Here is a 16519-nt window from a genome sequence, read left to right as displayed (position 1 = left end):
ATAGAATCATAGAATGTACTGGGTTGGAAGGGACCTTTTGAAAGATAGACTGCAATATTTCCATGACAAATTTGGATTAGATTACAAAAATGATGAACCAAGAAAGTTATTAAAGTGCTGGAAAAATTTATGTACCTCAATAGGAACCTAACAGGAGCTGTACTGGGTATGGGAAAAAGTTTATCTGGAATTGCTCCTAACAAGAGCCAGAAAAAGCCAGATGTGATACTTCGCCCAGAAATTCTCTCATTTACAACTCAGGAGTTCCCTAACAGACAGTTTCTTTCTATTTAGTAATCTTCAGGGGACTTCTCTTTCACAAATTCATTTTGAACTAATAACAGTGAACTCTGATAATTCTGAGTATCCACTGGCAAGGAACTCCACAGGAATAGCATCAGATTCAGGTAATAAAATGTCAGATTGCTCAGCTGAAACAGCTGTCAGCCTTGCGTTTGTTGTTTGGTTCCCCTTATAGCAGAAGGAAGAACAAGAAATAGAAGGAAACAAAAAATCCAGAACATTTCCAAACAGCTATGCTTTCTCCTACACTGGTTTTAAATCTGTCACAAAATAAACCCACACAAATTTGTATTTCTGAAATAAACCTCACAAAGAAAGATTATGGTGACAGTTTTAAGCTCATCTTCTGCTTCGCTCTAAGACATCTGTACTGACTTATACAGAGAAAGAATCTGATTATGAGGCTCATGTGTCTACACCTACTGCAACCTAAGCAGGTTGTAGCAGCTTCCTGAAGTCCACAAAGAAGTTTACCAGCACAGGAGTGTGGTCCAGTCATCCTCTGCATTACTTCTTCAGAAAGGAGAACTGCAATGGTTGTCACATCTATGTGCCAAAAGGGACTAGAAAAATGGTGAGAAATACTAAATTTAACAATATAGGATGAGATTGTCTAAAATTTATTCATAGCTGAGGCCTGGAATAGATTCTGCCAGTTGACTAGTGCTGGTTCAGACACTGCAGAGGGAAAAAAAGAGTAAGGGAGAAATAATTTTTCAGTGTCAAATGCATGCTGTAACTCCCTTCACACATAGGGTACACCTATCTTGGAAAGAATGGGGAGATGACACCTGCCAAGCTCTGCTCCTCCACCTGACAGCATGAAGAGCCATGTGGCCTCTTGGTAGTTCAAGGCTGGGAGGACAAGGAGGAATGAAGAAAAAAAAGGTGGAAGCAGCTGTGAAGAGGAGCAAGAACACAAAGAGGAGCCTTGTAGAGTTCCCTATCATAATCCACTGTCACACTTTTGATGGTTCACCTAACAGCAAGTTGAAGATTGAGGTGGCTTCGTACATGGCATTGTAATTTAACCTAATGATGGGACAGTTACACGTCCTACCTCTCTTATCCCTGTGTAGTGCCTATTGATTATGAAAGACTAATTTGTTGGTGCCTGCCACAAACTGTTTTACCAGGGAGGGAAGCAGCAATGGAAATCCTTTTGCACAATTTCAGTCAACAACTGCCATGGTACAAAGTAAAAGGTTCTTTAAAAATGCCTTCTTGATATATATTTTACACTTTACAGTTAGGAAAAACCATGGATGAGCACTTGGACAGAGAGAAAACCTACTGTGTGAACGAACCAACAACTCACTTGAAAAAAAAGGCATCAAAAGAGAAATAAGTCATAACCCCTATGAACGATGTTCAGCTCATTGCTCTGGAGAAAATCTGTAGCACCACTAGGAAAAGTAACTGAAATGAACTAGAAAAACAACACACTGATTTTATGGATTGCCAGCACTGGAAATCTCTTCAGGACACCAGGATTAGACCCTTCAGAATGTCACTTTCAGATAAGCACGTGGCTTTTGATGATGTTTTTGCAACCGGTATCCAGAAAAAAAGCGTAACTTTTCAGTATGAATTAGATTATATATTTCAGAAGATAATATATTATCTTCTTCCTAGAATAGACATGTAATTCAAAGGAAAATAAAATTCATATTCTAAAATTGCCTATTTTCTTTTTCTTCTGTCTGTAAAGTTAGGACTACTTCTTAACTTCATGACATCAGTCTGTTTCATCACAAAACTGTCAAGTAGACTACTTGAAGGTTTTCTTCTTCCCTTCCATACTTGATATTACATATAAAATTATCCAGAATAATGAGTCTGAGCGGTGAAAAATATTAAATCAAATAGGAATTAATAAAACTGGAAATGATTTAAAAATATTAAAAAAACTCTGAAGCGTAATGCTGAGTATGTCTTTGCAGCAAACATCTACATGATTTAACTATAGTAAATAAAGAATGTGCTATGTTTTCATAATGTATCCAAATGCCTGTATTCTCACCACTGTGTTGGCCCATATTATGCCTTTTTCTATTCCCTGAAGTGTTTAATTTTTTTCTAAAAATAGGAAAGTCAATAAAAGAAGCAATTAAATAATATGGCTTTAATGATCTTCTGAGTTTACCTATAAATATTTACTATATGTCTTCCCCTTTGGTTGCTAAACTGATAATGCAACTTTAATTGCTTTTAATTGTTCTTGGCCAGACATGAAGACCTACTGTAAAATCTGAAAGATCTTTACAAACATGTTTTCCTAGATGATTGGGGAGAATGTATTGCTTCACAGAGTTTCACTGATTTGTGGGAGACCTAAATTAGTAAAACATTTACAGACTATTGCTTAAGGAGTCATGGGTTAAACTTAGCAATAGAAGTATGAAAATGCCACTAAAACTTTTTTTTTTTTTTTTTTTTTTTTTTTTTTAATAAGCTTGAATAACAGTGTTCCAAATCCTGCTGGCTCAATTTTCAATTGTTTTTCACAACTGCTGTAGAAAAGGACTTTGGTAATGGGATTTTGTGGCCAAAATAAAGAAACTAACAGATTTCCTCATAGAGTTCAAAGGAGAAAATACCATCATCACCACCACCATGCAATCAGTGACTCATGAAAAAACCTCTGATTCCAGATTGAGAATGTTAAAGATGAGCAGAATTTAACAGCAGTTGATAACTGAAGATCAGAAAACTGGTAGGTACATGTCCATGAAATCCAATTGGACAAAATCATTCATTGATAATACGTAAAAATAGGAAGCAGCAAAACTGATAAAATATTATTTTTGGTTCATTTATATTTTCTGATCTGCTTCTCATTATGGCGAGGAAGAGTCTGAAATTAAAGAATACCTCATAAAAGAGAAGCATAAAGTCTACATCACTACTACAAAATCTTATAAGACTGGCCTCTCAAACCTTCTCACTGAATCTCAGTTTTCCAGCAAATTTTCTTGTACAACTTTAAGACACTTTATGGTATGATTAAATGAAAAAAATGAGGCATCTTATTATAGCTTATGCTATTACTGCTATGCAGGGGACATGGCAAATCCCAGAACAACAGCAAATCAAAAAAGAAAGAAGAATTTGAACCTGTTTTATAATAAAATTATTTAGATGTATTGTGCAAGATATTAAATGAGTGCTAAATTCTCAACTGTACAGGTATACTTCATGAAAATTAATTTGCTTCTGCAGATTACTTTAAAAGAAGAAAGCTAATTTGGGCATGTGAAGCACAGTGCAAATAATCTAAATTACATGAGTGCAGATGATGCATTTAAGTTACTATCTTACTCAGATCTTTGTTCTTTATTTCATCTTGTAATTATGCTTGTGCATTTTGTCTTAACTGTATTTGTAAAAATCTTGGAGGCAAAGATTTGTTTTTGTCCTAATTACGAAAAAGAAAAGTCCCTGGAGCACTATGGAGATTAAAATGCTATATTCAATGTGTGAATGAGATTAATACTGTGGATACTGTACATAACTCTTAGTTCAGAGGTAGCCAACATCTGGTTCTTGATTTCTAGATACATATTGTCATCTCAAGGCGAAAGCACTCCTGTATTTCTCTTGTCCTTCAGTTCTCTCAGATAGATGATGTGTATCTTTCAAGATAAATTCAAGAATAATTCAAAATAAAGATTTTAGCATATAGCTCATAGGATAAGGAAGACATGTAACTAGAGGTTTAGATATACCTTCTTACTTAGAATCAAAAGCCCTGCCATTAGTTTTATTTCCTGAGCACAGAAGCATTGCTGGAATGTCCTGCACTTGCATTTTGTACAGTTTATTTGTTTCTTGAGAAGATCAGATGGTAGTAGGTATAGGTCGAGCATCCAACATGTTCTGTCATGATCAGGAATTGCATACTGCTAAGACAATAAATATATTTAAGAAATTTATATGAAGGAACACGCAAGAAGGTAGTTAAAATTTTACAGCTAAATATCTAAGGCATTCTTCATGAAGTTCTATTTTGGCAACATAAAGTTTTAATCTTTAAATTAATTCTGGCACATTTACAATGATGGTATCTGAATCAGGTAAGTTTATGCCATATTTACATGTAGAGCATGAAGATTATGCCACTACATGTTGTTCAATAAATGGAGGTAATCTATTCACAAAGGTATTACCAGAAAAAAAATGGAGGTGATTTTTCAATGCAAATTTTTCTGTTATATTTTCAAATATTTTTTTGTGAAATTATGAAAGGTTTTCCAAACAGTTGGAAAATAAAATTATGTATATTGGATTGCTGCCTTATTCATCTCCAATCGCTATACTTGCACCTTAGGACTGTCAAGAAAAAAAACAATCATTTCAATCTCCTGTTATTTCAGCCAAACACAACTATCTTGCTTTATACCACCTGATTTCCTTCAAAAACAGCCTTTCTTGTTACAAACTTAAATATTAGTTCACCCAGAGGCTGTTTATCCAATGTGCACTTCTGACTTGGCTCCTTGTCAAGGCTAACTTTTGAGAAGTTTAGTTTCTATATATAGCAGAATAATCAGTCAACAGAACATGTTTGCTGAAAGGCTGGCGAACTGAACCAGTTCAAAATGCAGTCTCTCTCCTAGCAAACTCAAAACATATATTTGAAAGAGTATACTATAAGTAGAGTTGACATTCTTCATAAAACAGCTTTGACACTACTTTCCAACACTTCCTTTTGAGGAGGAAGAGCTGCCTGCCCTAAGAGATAATTAATTCTTTAATTCTTCAGCTGATAACCATTCCCTTTTCTTCTAGCCTTCTAGAGGCTAGAATTGAGGAAAATCCCCTGACCTAAGCAAGCTATATCAATCACCATGTAAAACAACATGGCTAATAACAGAGCAATTCTGCAGCAGTATATTTGCCCGCTCAGGCAGGGCAATGAGAAGTGTGCACATTGCTCAAATTAGGATTTAGCAAATTCTATTTATTTATGTTTATTCTCCACTACAACCTTGTTTTAATCATATTCTTTTACAATGATATCCCAGGCATAAGATAAGCACTTTGGGAAGATCACAGACAGCTGCCAAAGGAATTGAAAACAATTACTAAAAGCAGAATCTTGTTGGGCTAGATGTCCTTGGGCTATATTTTCTTGAAAGTCTGAAAACTGCCAGAAACTACTACATACCACTACTGGTATGAGAGATGTGGCTCTACTCAACAGTACCCAGGATAAATCTAGAGGACTAGGAAGAATATATGCATGAGATAAAAAGAGTTGCAACTAATAAATGAATATCTGTTTATAAACCTATGTAAAAATCCTCAATTATATCCATAATTTTCCAAGAAACTATTGAACTGTGTATAAACAGATCCCCTATGCAGTTACCAAGGGGCAAATTTTTTCTCTTCAATACATATGGTGAAATCCAGCATTGTTATTCGGCTCTTAGTAACAAAAATAAATGGGAGTACCCTTTAGGGTGAGCAACAACAAACTCTGCTCCTACAGATAGAACAAAAGAGTAAAATGGAGTACTGCTACCTAAATTCAAGAAGATGATTCACTACAGCAGACAGAATTTATTCTAATAGCTGTAGAAGACTAATCTGGTGGCCCTCTTCAATGGACTGTGTTGGTAGGTATCCACTGCGCTTCCCCCTCCCAGTCCTAGTGCAGCTGTGAAGCAGACAAACACCATGGCCTTGAGCTCCAGCAGCAACTAAAAACACCAGTACTGTTATCAGTGTTCATCTCATACTAAGTCTGAACTGAAACACTGAAAGTAAAATACAGCTACTCTAATTACGAAAAAGAAAATTAACTCTATCCTAGCAAAACCAGGACAGGAAAGAGCAACTGATGTCATCTCTCTTGATTCCTCTAAGGCCTCTGACATGATCCCACACAACATCCTTGTCTCTACCTTGGAGAGAGATGGGTTTGACAGACAGACTAGTTGATGGATAAGGAATTGGCTGGATGGCTACATCCAAAGAATTGCAGTCAATGGTTCAATGTCCAAATGCACACCAGTAACAAATGGTGTCTTTCAGGGGTCTGTACTGGGACCAGTACTGTTCAATATCTTTATTAATGACATAGATAGTGGGCTTGAGTGTGCCCTCAGTAAGTTTGTGGATGATACCAAGCTGAGTGGTGCAGCTGATATGCTTGAGGGACAGGATGCCATCCAGAAGGACCTTCACAGTCTGGAGAATTGGGCCCATGTGAACCTCATGAAGATCAACAAGGCCAAGTGCAAGGTTCTGCACCTGGGATGGGACAATAACCAGCATCAGTACAGACTGGGAGATGAAGAACTGAGAGTAGCCCTGCAGAGTAGGACTTAGGGATTTTATCCCACGCTGCATCAAAAGAAGTGTGGCAAGCAGGTCAAGGGAGGTGATCCTGCCCTGGGGTCCCAAGCACAAGAAAGACATGGACTTGTTGGAGCAGGTCCAGAGGAGGGCCACAAAAATGACCAGAGGGCTGGAGCACCTCTCCTATGAGTTGGGGTCGTTCAGCCTGGAGAAGAGAAGGCTCCAGGGAGACCTTAGTGCAGCCTTTAAATATTTAAAAAGGGCTTATTAAAACGATGGAGAAGGACTTTTACAAGGGCCTGTAGTGACAGGACAAGAAGCAATGGTTTTAAACCAAAAGAGGGCAAATTTATAATGTATAGAAGGAATAAATTTTTTACAATTAGGGTGGTAAGACATGGAAACAGATTGTCCAGAGAATCTGTGGATGTCCCATCTTTGGAAGTATTCAAGGTCAGGTTGGACAGGGCTATAAGCAACATGAGCTAGTGCAAGATGTCCTTTAAAGATCATCTAGTCCAACACCCCTGCCATGTTGGACTAGATGATCTTTAAAGGTCTTTTCTAACTCAAACCATTCTATGATTCTGTGACTCTGGATAGTTCAAGATTAACCTTCTTTGCAAGGTAAGCTCCAGACTATTCCAACAGGAGAAAAGAGAGTAAGAAAAATTTTGACCCAATTTTTTACTTAGCCACTTCCATAATCCATTTATTTGAAAAAATAACAAAAACAAAAACAAAAACAAAAAACCAAAACCAAAACAGTATACACAGAATTCCAGCATTGCCTGTATTGGAAAAGACCTTTAAGATCAAGTCCAGTCATAAACCCAACACTGAGAAGTCCCTGACTAACCCATGTCCCTCAGCACTATGTCTACACGACTCTTCAATCCCTCCAGGGATGGGGACTCCACCACTGCCCTGGGCAACCCCTTCCAATGCCTCAGAACCCTTTCAGCAAAGAAATTCTTCCTCACATCCCATCTCAACTGCCCTGGCCACAACTTGAGGCCATTTCCTCTTGTCCTGTCACTTGGTCCTTGGTTGAACAGACCCACCCCCACCTCTCTCCACCCTCCTCCAAGGGACTTGGACAGAGACACAAGGTCTCCCCTCAGCCTCCTTTTCTCCAGGCTCAACAACTCCAGTTCCCTCAGCCGGGAACTCAGCACACTTGTGCTCCAGACCCTTCCCCAGCTCCGTTCCCTTCTCTGGACACGCTCCAGCACCTCCATGTCCTTCTTGGAGTCAGGGGCCCAGAACTGACCCCCGCACTCCAGCTGCAGCCTCACCAGTGCCCAGTACAGGGGGAAAAGAACTTCCTTGGTTGTACTGGCCACGCTGGTGCTGATCCAGGCCAGGATGCCCTTGGCCTTCTTGGCCACCTGGTCACTCTGCTGACTTGTTCAGCTGGCTGTTGACCAACACCCCCACTACAAATGAGGAAAAACTTTACTGTTTCTATTCCTATTAAATTTTTATTAAAGTTAGCAATAGCCTTCCTCAAGTAGAGAGCATAAACATGGAACTTCAGAATTACCAGTTATAGTTTAAGAAGCTTTTCCTACAGTTTGTGAAATGGCTAAAAGAATACAAACTTAGAAGCCAGATAATAATTTTTTTCTTTCAAATCTGCATATCCACAAACTTTTTCCATTTTATGGTAATATGCAAGCCAGTGACCTTGCTATTTTATTTTTATTGGCAACACTCAGTAATATTTTGCATGAATTATTGCAGAATGCACATGGGGTCATCTGTATCACACTGCAATTTTAACTATCATCTTCTAACTGAATGACTCCCAGAAAGGGAATAAACAGTCCTAGTTCAAACATTCACAAGCAAATAGGTGTTTGTATGAATATCTGTGTATAAATTATAATTACATATTTACATATGCCACTTTTTCCTTTCTGTAATACTCTTTGCTCTCCAGAATTTAAATGAACAGGTGTCCACAATTACTAGTAAATGCAAAAGCTTATTTAAAAATATTTTTGTCTATGTTTACAACTCTCTACACTTGATATGTCAGAATTGTTTATAGTGTCATTCACCTGGAATTTTATTCTCTTTCTAGAAAGGGTAACTAATGGAAAGCTGACAGTTTTCCAAAGCTGTGATCTTTTTTTTAATAAATAAATAAATACATACATACTTCATTGTTCAAAGTGGGGTACCGAACCTCAGGCTGAAGCTGGGAAAGGGGTTTTTTTGCTGTAGGAATTCATTCATTGTGACTGAACATCATAGAATGGTCTGGGTTGGAAGGGACCTTAAAGATCATCCAGTTCCAACCCCCCTGCCATCACCAGGGACACCTTCCACCAGGTTGCTCAAAGCCTCATCCAACCTGGCCTTCAACACTTCCAGGGAGGAGCATCCACAGCTTCTCTGGGCAACCTGGGCCAGTGTCTCACCACCCTCACACTAAAGAATTTTTCCCTAATATCTCATCTAAACCTCCCTTCTTCCAGTTTAAAGCCATCACCCCTTGTTCTGTCACTCCCTGCCCTTGGCCAAAGTCCCTCCCCACCCTTCCTGGAGCCCCTTCAGGTACTGGGAGGCCACTAGAAGAAGGTCTCCCCAGATCCTTCTCTTCTCCAGGCTGAACAGCCCCAACTCTCTCAGCCTGTCCTCACAGCAGAGCTGCTCCAGCCCTCACATCATCCTCGTGGCCTCCTCTGGACTTGCTCCAGTAGGTCCATGTCCTTCTTGTGTTGAAGGCTCCATAACTGGACACAATTGCAGACTAATTTGCCGTTATGAAAAATATTGTTTCCCACAGCATCCTCTGATGTGGTTGCGATAACAGCACTGAAGCAGGAGCAGGTCCCACTGAGTTTGTAAGAACATGGAGTCAGTGGAGTGAACTTTTCCAGAGTGGGTCATATGGTAAGATTCAAGATTTAAGAGTGATCATAGGTCTTACCACTTCAAACTGCCTTTGAATATATCTTTAAAAGCACAATATACCCATAAAATGTTAAAAATAATGTAAATATACTACCACCATCTCAAATTTCAGGAGAGAAATATTCAGTCAGAAAGTCAGAGGCCTTTAGTGAACAGTTACTACCACGTTATGTATTTATAGGCAACCTTGCAAACTACAGAAATCACCAGCCTTTCTTTCTGGAAGCTTACACTATAAACACAGCTACCCAGAGAGCCCTCACACAACCCCAGGCACTGTAAACTTCAGCAGGCAGCTCTTTTTCTTCCCTAAATCAGCCTCTCAACAACTTACTCTCAGCCACGCTGCACAAGGTACTTTCATTTGTGCTTGCAAAAGCCCTGTGGTAGCAAAAAGCCAGCCTGCCGTGCAGGTGCACAAGTAGTGAAAATTATGACTTGATTTAAAAAAAAAAAAAAGTTATTATTGACATTTTACTGAACACCTCTCTTCTTGATTTCTTTTATTTTTTTTTTCTTCTGAGACCCAACATTCTCTATACCATTTTCTGGACTCTATTGAAGAATGAAAACACCCTGAATCCTATGTTAAATCAAAGTTTTGTTTCAACCCTATTATTTCATGTCTTTATGTCATGTAGATATAAATCCTACTAGCACTTTCTGCCATTTTGCATGCTGACTTTATTTATGGCATTGTTTCAATAGTCAGTATTTTTTTTTCCTTTGGTTTAACTGCTCTGAGACAAGCCTTTACCTTCAACATATGAATATGGAATCTCCATCCTTAGAGATACAAAAAAAAAAAAAGTTATTTATAAATAAATAAATGGTATTATTCAAGACTGAACAAGAAGCCACCTTTGTGATTGCTCCAGGCAGTCCATTTTATATCAGAAAGAAATAAAAGACAAAAGTGCAACTAAGGTCTTAAGTATCATACTTATAAGCTGTGTTTATCAGACCTTATCCAAATTCATACAGCTCTCAGTCATTTTGTCACTAAGAAAGAAATTGATATTGGAAGAAATGCCCAGAAAATAAATATTTAATATTTATGTTCATTTTCTCATAAAAGTAATATATTTCTATAACCCAATTTACAAAAAAAACCCAAACAAACAACAAAACAAAAACACCACAACCCCTCATTTCATAATACAATTATCAATGCAAATTTGAGCATTTGAACAAGACAGCTGCTTTTTATAAATCTGAACAATTACGAGTGCTGGACTCAATGGAATCTTTTAATAATCCACCGTCCCTTTTAAGTTCGGATGGTATTTATTTAATGAATTGGGAAAAATTATTCAAGAATCTTTCATAAGTTTATAAAATCTAGCTGGTTTCATGCAGTCGGGGAGAAAACAGACACACTTTTATTAAAAATCTGTATATTGACACTTGTTTATAAAACTCTGATTTTTTTCCAGAAACACCGTGAAAACAAAAGAAATATCTGAGCTTCCCACAGATTGCCCTTTTATTATGATATTGGTGTAAACTGCTGCAAGTTTATTTTGGGAACATCATTATATTTTAAATTGTTCTGACAGAGGAGACCAACCGATACTTCCTGTTTTGCACGAGACAGATCTTTTCTGTCAAGCACGTTTCACTTGCAAGTAGCAGTAGGAAATTTCAAAACAGATGCATTAACTCCAAAGACTCCAACATGCAGCTGGTGCAGGACTATGCAGTCAACAAATATATTGCAAAAGACAAGGTCCAGGAGCTGAGCCCATCACCTGGGGCCAAGCAGAGGAGCACAGTGTGGGCTCCTGAGCAGCCCCAGCCCTCCCTCTAAGCCCTCTAAGCTATTCTCTTTATTAGACCAGACATAACCAGCGATACTAATTTCTTGGTTCAGGTTTAACACATTTTTATCCTCCTAAGACTGTTAAGCATCTGCATAACTTTCATCATTTAAGTACTTTCAGAGACTTCAAAGGGACCACTAGCATGCATCATCTAAAACAAGTGCGTAGGTATCTACTGAACTGTGGTTTCTAGTGGGGTTTTCTGAACTGGTGAGAACAGTAAGTACTGTTCTGAAAATCCAACTTGTTTGCGTAGGGGTAGTCAACAAATCGTACCTGCAGCATTTGTCCTTCCTCTGAAAATATCATCGTACGCTTTCCATTGTGGGGTCACCTGGTAGGCGTGGATGAACACCACAAAAACCACTACCAAACACATCAGTGGCACCAGAGCAGCGGTGAAGAGAGCAGCGTAGGCATTTGGAATGAAGCACCTGATGGAAGAAAAAAAAAAAAGGAAAAAAAAAAAAAAAAAAGGTGTTGATAAACATAAGAGACGCTTTGAATGGTCATGAATGAAATTCGAAAAAAGAAATGTTTTTGAAGAAGGATATGCTTTAGACACCACAAATTCTTTAGCTCTGTTCCCAGAGCAAACTTGATAGGATGCATTGGGTTCTGTCGGTTCCCATCTCCTCATCATATCACCATAAGCAATATAACATTTGCACTGTAAAAGTACGTTTGTTATATTTTAGCCTAACCAACGCTGGAGAGATTTAAACTGCTGCAATGGAACAAGTTATATTTTAACATAACTCCATGCATGCTATATTCATTTAATGGGATCACTCTTAGTCACCAAAGTCTAAAAGGGCATTTTGTAATTTTCTATACTTAGCTCCTGAAACCACAAATTAAATTTTGAGAAATATATTTTTAAAATAAATGAACAAATCTTAAAGGCAGGATAACTATTCCTTCTTAAATTGTTGGAAATTATGTCATTTGCACACTGAAGCCAAATGCTCACTCCTTCCTTTTTTTTTTTTTTTTTAAATTGTCCTGTCTCTCCTTACCCTTTCCATTTATTAAAGGTATAATTAATTATGAAGATGTGACAGGAAGATGATTTATTCCCGAAAAAGAGTCAAATTACGTATATAAGACGATGACTTGAAGGATATGGAGAAGATGATAGCTAAAGAGAGCTCTCAACAGTGTGAGAGCTCAGGGTTTTCTGTGAACTCCCTGGAGAACACTCTGTGCTTTACAGCCACTGACCTACTCTAGAGATGACGCACAACGGAGCAGCCCAAGGGACAGCTCGGGAGTCAGTATGTCTAGAAAGTATGTGGTCACTGCTATCCCTATTAAAAGGGTGTAACTTACCCAGCCCTTCTGTTTGTCAAGTCAGCTCTGCTAAATAAGCTTAAAATCAATGCTGGTAATAATATACATCTGAGAAGAGTCTGGGTACATGTTTCAGTGATATACCTGGTATACCTTCTGGGTTTGCTTAGGTGGACATGCATACTCTTGTCCAGCAAGTCAAGATTGCATTCTATGCCAGCTCTTCCACAGCATCATTCTAGCACACAGCATCACATTCAGTGAATCCTAAAATAATTTCCAGAAGAATCTAGATACCTTCTACAACTCTCCTCAGAAGGTACAGGCTCAGTCAGACACCAAGCTGAGATACCACCTGATAAGCAAGTAAGAAAGCAACAGGGAAGGTAGGAATTCTCTATTGCAATTAAACGGTGCTAATGGTATCCTGGGTTGTATTAGGAAGAGTGTTGCCAGCAGGTTAAGAGAGGTTCTCCTCCCTCTCTACTCAGACCTGGTGAGGTCCCACCTGGAGTATTGTGTCCAGTTCTGGGCTCCCCAGCACAGGAAGGACATGGAACTCCTGGAGCATGTCCAGCTAAGGGCGACTGAGATGATTAAAGGGCTGGAGCATCTTTTATATGAGAAAAGGCTGAGGGAGCTGGGACTGTTCAGCCTGGAGAAAAGATGACTCAGAGGGGATCTGATTAATGTTCATAAATATCTAAAGGGATAGCGTCTAGAGGACAGGGCCAGACTCTTCTCATTGGCACCCAACAATAGGACGAGAGGCAACGGGCATATACTGCAGCATAGGAAGTTCCACCTGGACACAACATTGGATCCATTTCATCCTTCTAATTTTTAATATTTCTTAGGTATGAAAGTTATTTTTGTTCTCCAAATGTATTCTTGAGTGGGCCCAATTAGCGTTAAGACATGAAGGCACTTTATCATAACCCATGCTGCTTTTCATGATTATACTGAAGCCAAGAATTTTAGCACAAGTATAGTCTTCAACAAAATCATCTTTATATTCTGAAACCTGTAATTTTTTTTTTTTTTTTTTTCAGTTTGATACATTTTTGTATTTCAGAGACCAGGTATACTCTTAAGAAACTATCTGAAACATCTTGAAAGTTTTCTGTAAACACTCGTTTGTATTCAGTTAACGAAAGCTGCATAAAAATGAAAACCCACACAGATAGATCACTCCTACTCATACCCGTAGGTACTTGCTCTAAAAAAAGACACTGAAAAGTTATGTAGGCAAGAAATACACACAGCCATATTAACCTACAAAGCTCACTTCAGAATTTTTTTCTTGAAAGCAATGGTGAGCAATTCAATGACAACCACTATTTCCTGTAAGTTTTATTCACATATAGTAGTGTGATGACATATGTTGAAAGATGTCTTTTATGCTGGAAATCATATGGGATATCATTATGAGGATCAAATGAAAATATTTATTATACTTGACACCAGGGGCACAGATTTATTATTCCATTACCATGACACATTTGTCACATGGAACTACTGTGTGCCTCATATTCCTAGCATTGGATGGGAACAGAACAAAAATGTTCCAGCTAAACTGGTGTTCCAGAACACAACTATTCTACAGAAAAAGGCCTAGAAGGACTGATGTGGAAACTGAAATGAATACCATAATTACAAACCTTACTTATTTAAAGAAGAGCATTATCTCCTGCAGTATAGCCTTCAAGTAAGTTCTTTTTCTTTTTTTTTTTTTTTTTTTAAACAGGCATTAGACTTTGTAAAGTAAGTCTTTAACCCATGAAAGACAGAGCTGATGTGCATAATGAAGGTATTTTTTTATTGTTATTTATTTTTTGGGTAAGCAATTATGAGGTTTTAGTTTAGTTCATTTTGAATCGGAGTAATAGCAAAAAAACCCCAAACAATACAGCTACCAGTTGAAATGCATGCCTTGTGCAATGGGGACAAGCAAAATTAAACACTGTTAGCTTCTTCAGAGACTGTAATTTTATTAAGAAGTTTCTGTAACTTCCTATGAACACTTTCTATTACCAAATTTTACTTATTTTTTCCTGATTGTTTTGAGAAGTTTGGCTACCAGTTTGCATCTCTTCTAGCATCGAAAATACAACTGTTTAGCTTTCATCCCAAGCTGTCTCCACTCTTCCCCTTCTTAACAATTGTTATCTGACTGGAGGGTCCACATTTGGTTCTATTTTGAGCACTTTGTTCTGACCACTGATTTTGTTTTGATCCCTAATTTTGTTTTGATTATTATAAATTTATCTGGTAACCTCAACAGTAAAATGTTCCCATTGATTGATTCTCTTTCACTATTAAACTTGTTTCTTTTCATTACCTTCAAGATTCCCTCTGGTAGCCTCCCAATCTCCTATTCCACTTACAGTGCCAATATTCCCATAAACAGCTCTCTAGTTCCATCTCTAATAATTCTAATTTATAAATATATTTTTTCCAAATTATTATAATATTAAACACATTATCCAAACTCCTGTGTATGTCTGTGTCTGTTCTAATTCTACGAAAGAGCCAGAAATAATTTTAGAAAAAATTGTTTTAGTATGTGTCTTTTCTAAGGTATAATTCCATGCTAGTATGTAATGATTTGTTAATGATTTTAAAACTGAAAAAAAAAAAAAAAGAAGAGACACTCCAATGGTTTGTTGTTTTTTTTCCTTCAAGGCAAAGCAATAAGACACTTACTTTACATATTTTTTTGCCAGGACTAGAATGATGAGAAACAGCTTTAATATATAATTTCTTTTTTCTCTCTTGAGAACTACTGCAGATGTTAATTCAATCTAAACTGATACTTTTAAATAAAACAAACATGGAGAGATTATGACATACAAATTAACAGACAATATCATCTTTCCTTTGGAAAAGATGTAATCTCAGACCATATATACATTTAAATAATTTCATTGATTAAAATGACCTCACTTATTGACTAGCCAGAATCAGGACTTTACCTTGGTTCTGCTTTTTCCCCCCACTACTAATCTATCAAAAGGGATTGCTAGGCTTGCTTTCTTCTCAAGGAGGTGAAGCATGTTTATCTGATCCCTTAAGTGTCTTTGTAAAGTATTCCGTGACCAATTAAACCATTACACTTCCTAAAATCTGGGGAGGTATTCCAGCTATGTAAGATATGGAAGGCCCTCTTTCATTTTTCTAATACTTCTAAAGGAAAAAAAGAAAACAACTGACAAAATGTATATTGGAAATATTTGTTAGCACAATTAACTAAAATTAAAAAAGAAAAAAGAAAAAAAAACAAGTAACAATTGCTAAGGAAATAAGGACTATTTAAGAAACTCAGGAAGGTGTTCAATGAAAGGACTGACATATTTGGTTCCTTGCAAAGCAAGAAAGATTTAAAATAGCTCAATGTGTCAAAGACAGTTTCATTTTGTTATTGCCATGCCTTGAATTCTAAGGATAGTCTCCTTCAGATGCATCTTGAAACTATGGAAAGTTAAATTTGACAAAAAGTTTGAAGTGTTCTTGTTTATCAGACACCTGGAGATACCTGGTGTTCTCATTTAGCTTTGTCAACAGGCAGATAATCTTTTGACTTTTACATGTCATGTGAGTTTCTCTCCAGAGTGAGACCTAGATGATTGATGATGATGATGATGATTATTATTATTATTACTATTGTTGTTGATATTTTTAAAATTTACTATTTATTTTAATTTTCATTACTATTGTTTAATCCTGGGCACAAAGTTTGACAACTCTTGAGCTTCTCCCTTGCTTCAGGCACAGCTGGTTAGCTGGCAGCTTGGCACAGGGAATTGTGGCACCATGTGAGTTCACTTGTATTGCACATCTTACATCAGAAAAGTAAAGGTAAAGGT

The 16519-nt window shown here is 37.4% G+C and overlaps 1 protein-coding gene across 1 annotated transcript in view; it reads right to left on the bottom strand.

Annotated features, from left to right (window-relative positions):
- LOC104525612 (adhesion G-protein coupled receptor V1-like) overlaps nucleotides 1-11794 on the bottom strand; it is a gene marked incomplete at both ends in the record, with an annotated part of 48864 nt that extends 37070 nt beyond the window's left edge. Inside the window, one exon of the mRNA XM_010168819.1 lies at nucleotides 11637-11794. Coding sequence (XP_010167121.1) covers nucleotides 11637-11794 — 158 coding nt within the window. The remainder of the gene's footprint in view (nucleotides 1-11636) is intronic.
- Nucleotides 11795-16519: the final 4725 nt, after the last annotated feature.

Source organism: Antrostomus carolinensis, unplaced genomic scaffold (assembly GCF_000700745.2).
Source record: "Antrostomus carolinensis isolate BGI_N321 unplaced genomic scaffold, ASM70074v2 scaffold1525, whole genome shotgun sequence".
Classification (NCBI taxonomy): Eukaryota; Metazoa; Chordata; class Aves; order Caprimulgiformes; family Caprimulgidae; genus Antrostomus; species Antrostomus carolinensis.
This window is presented reverse-complemented; position numbering and strand designations above follow the sequence as displayed.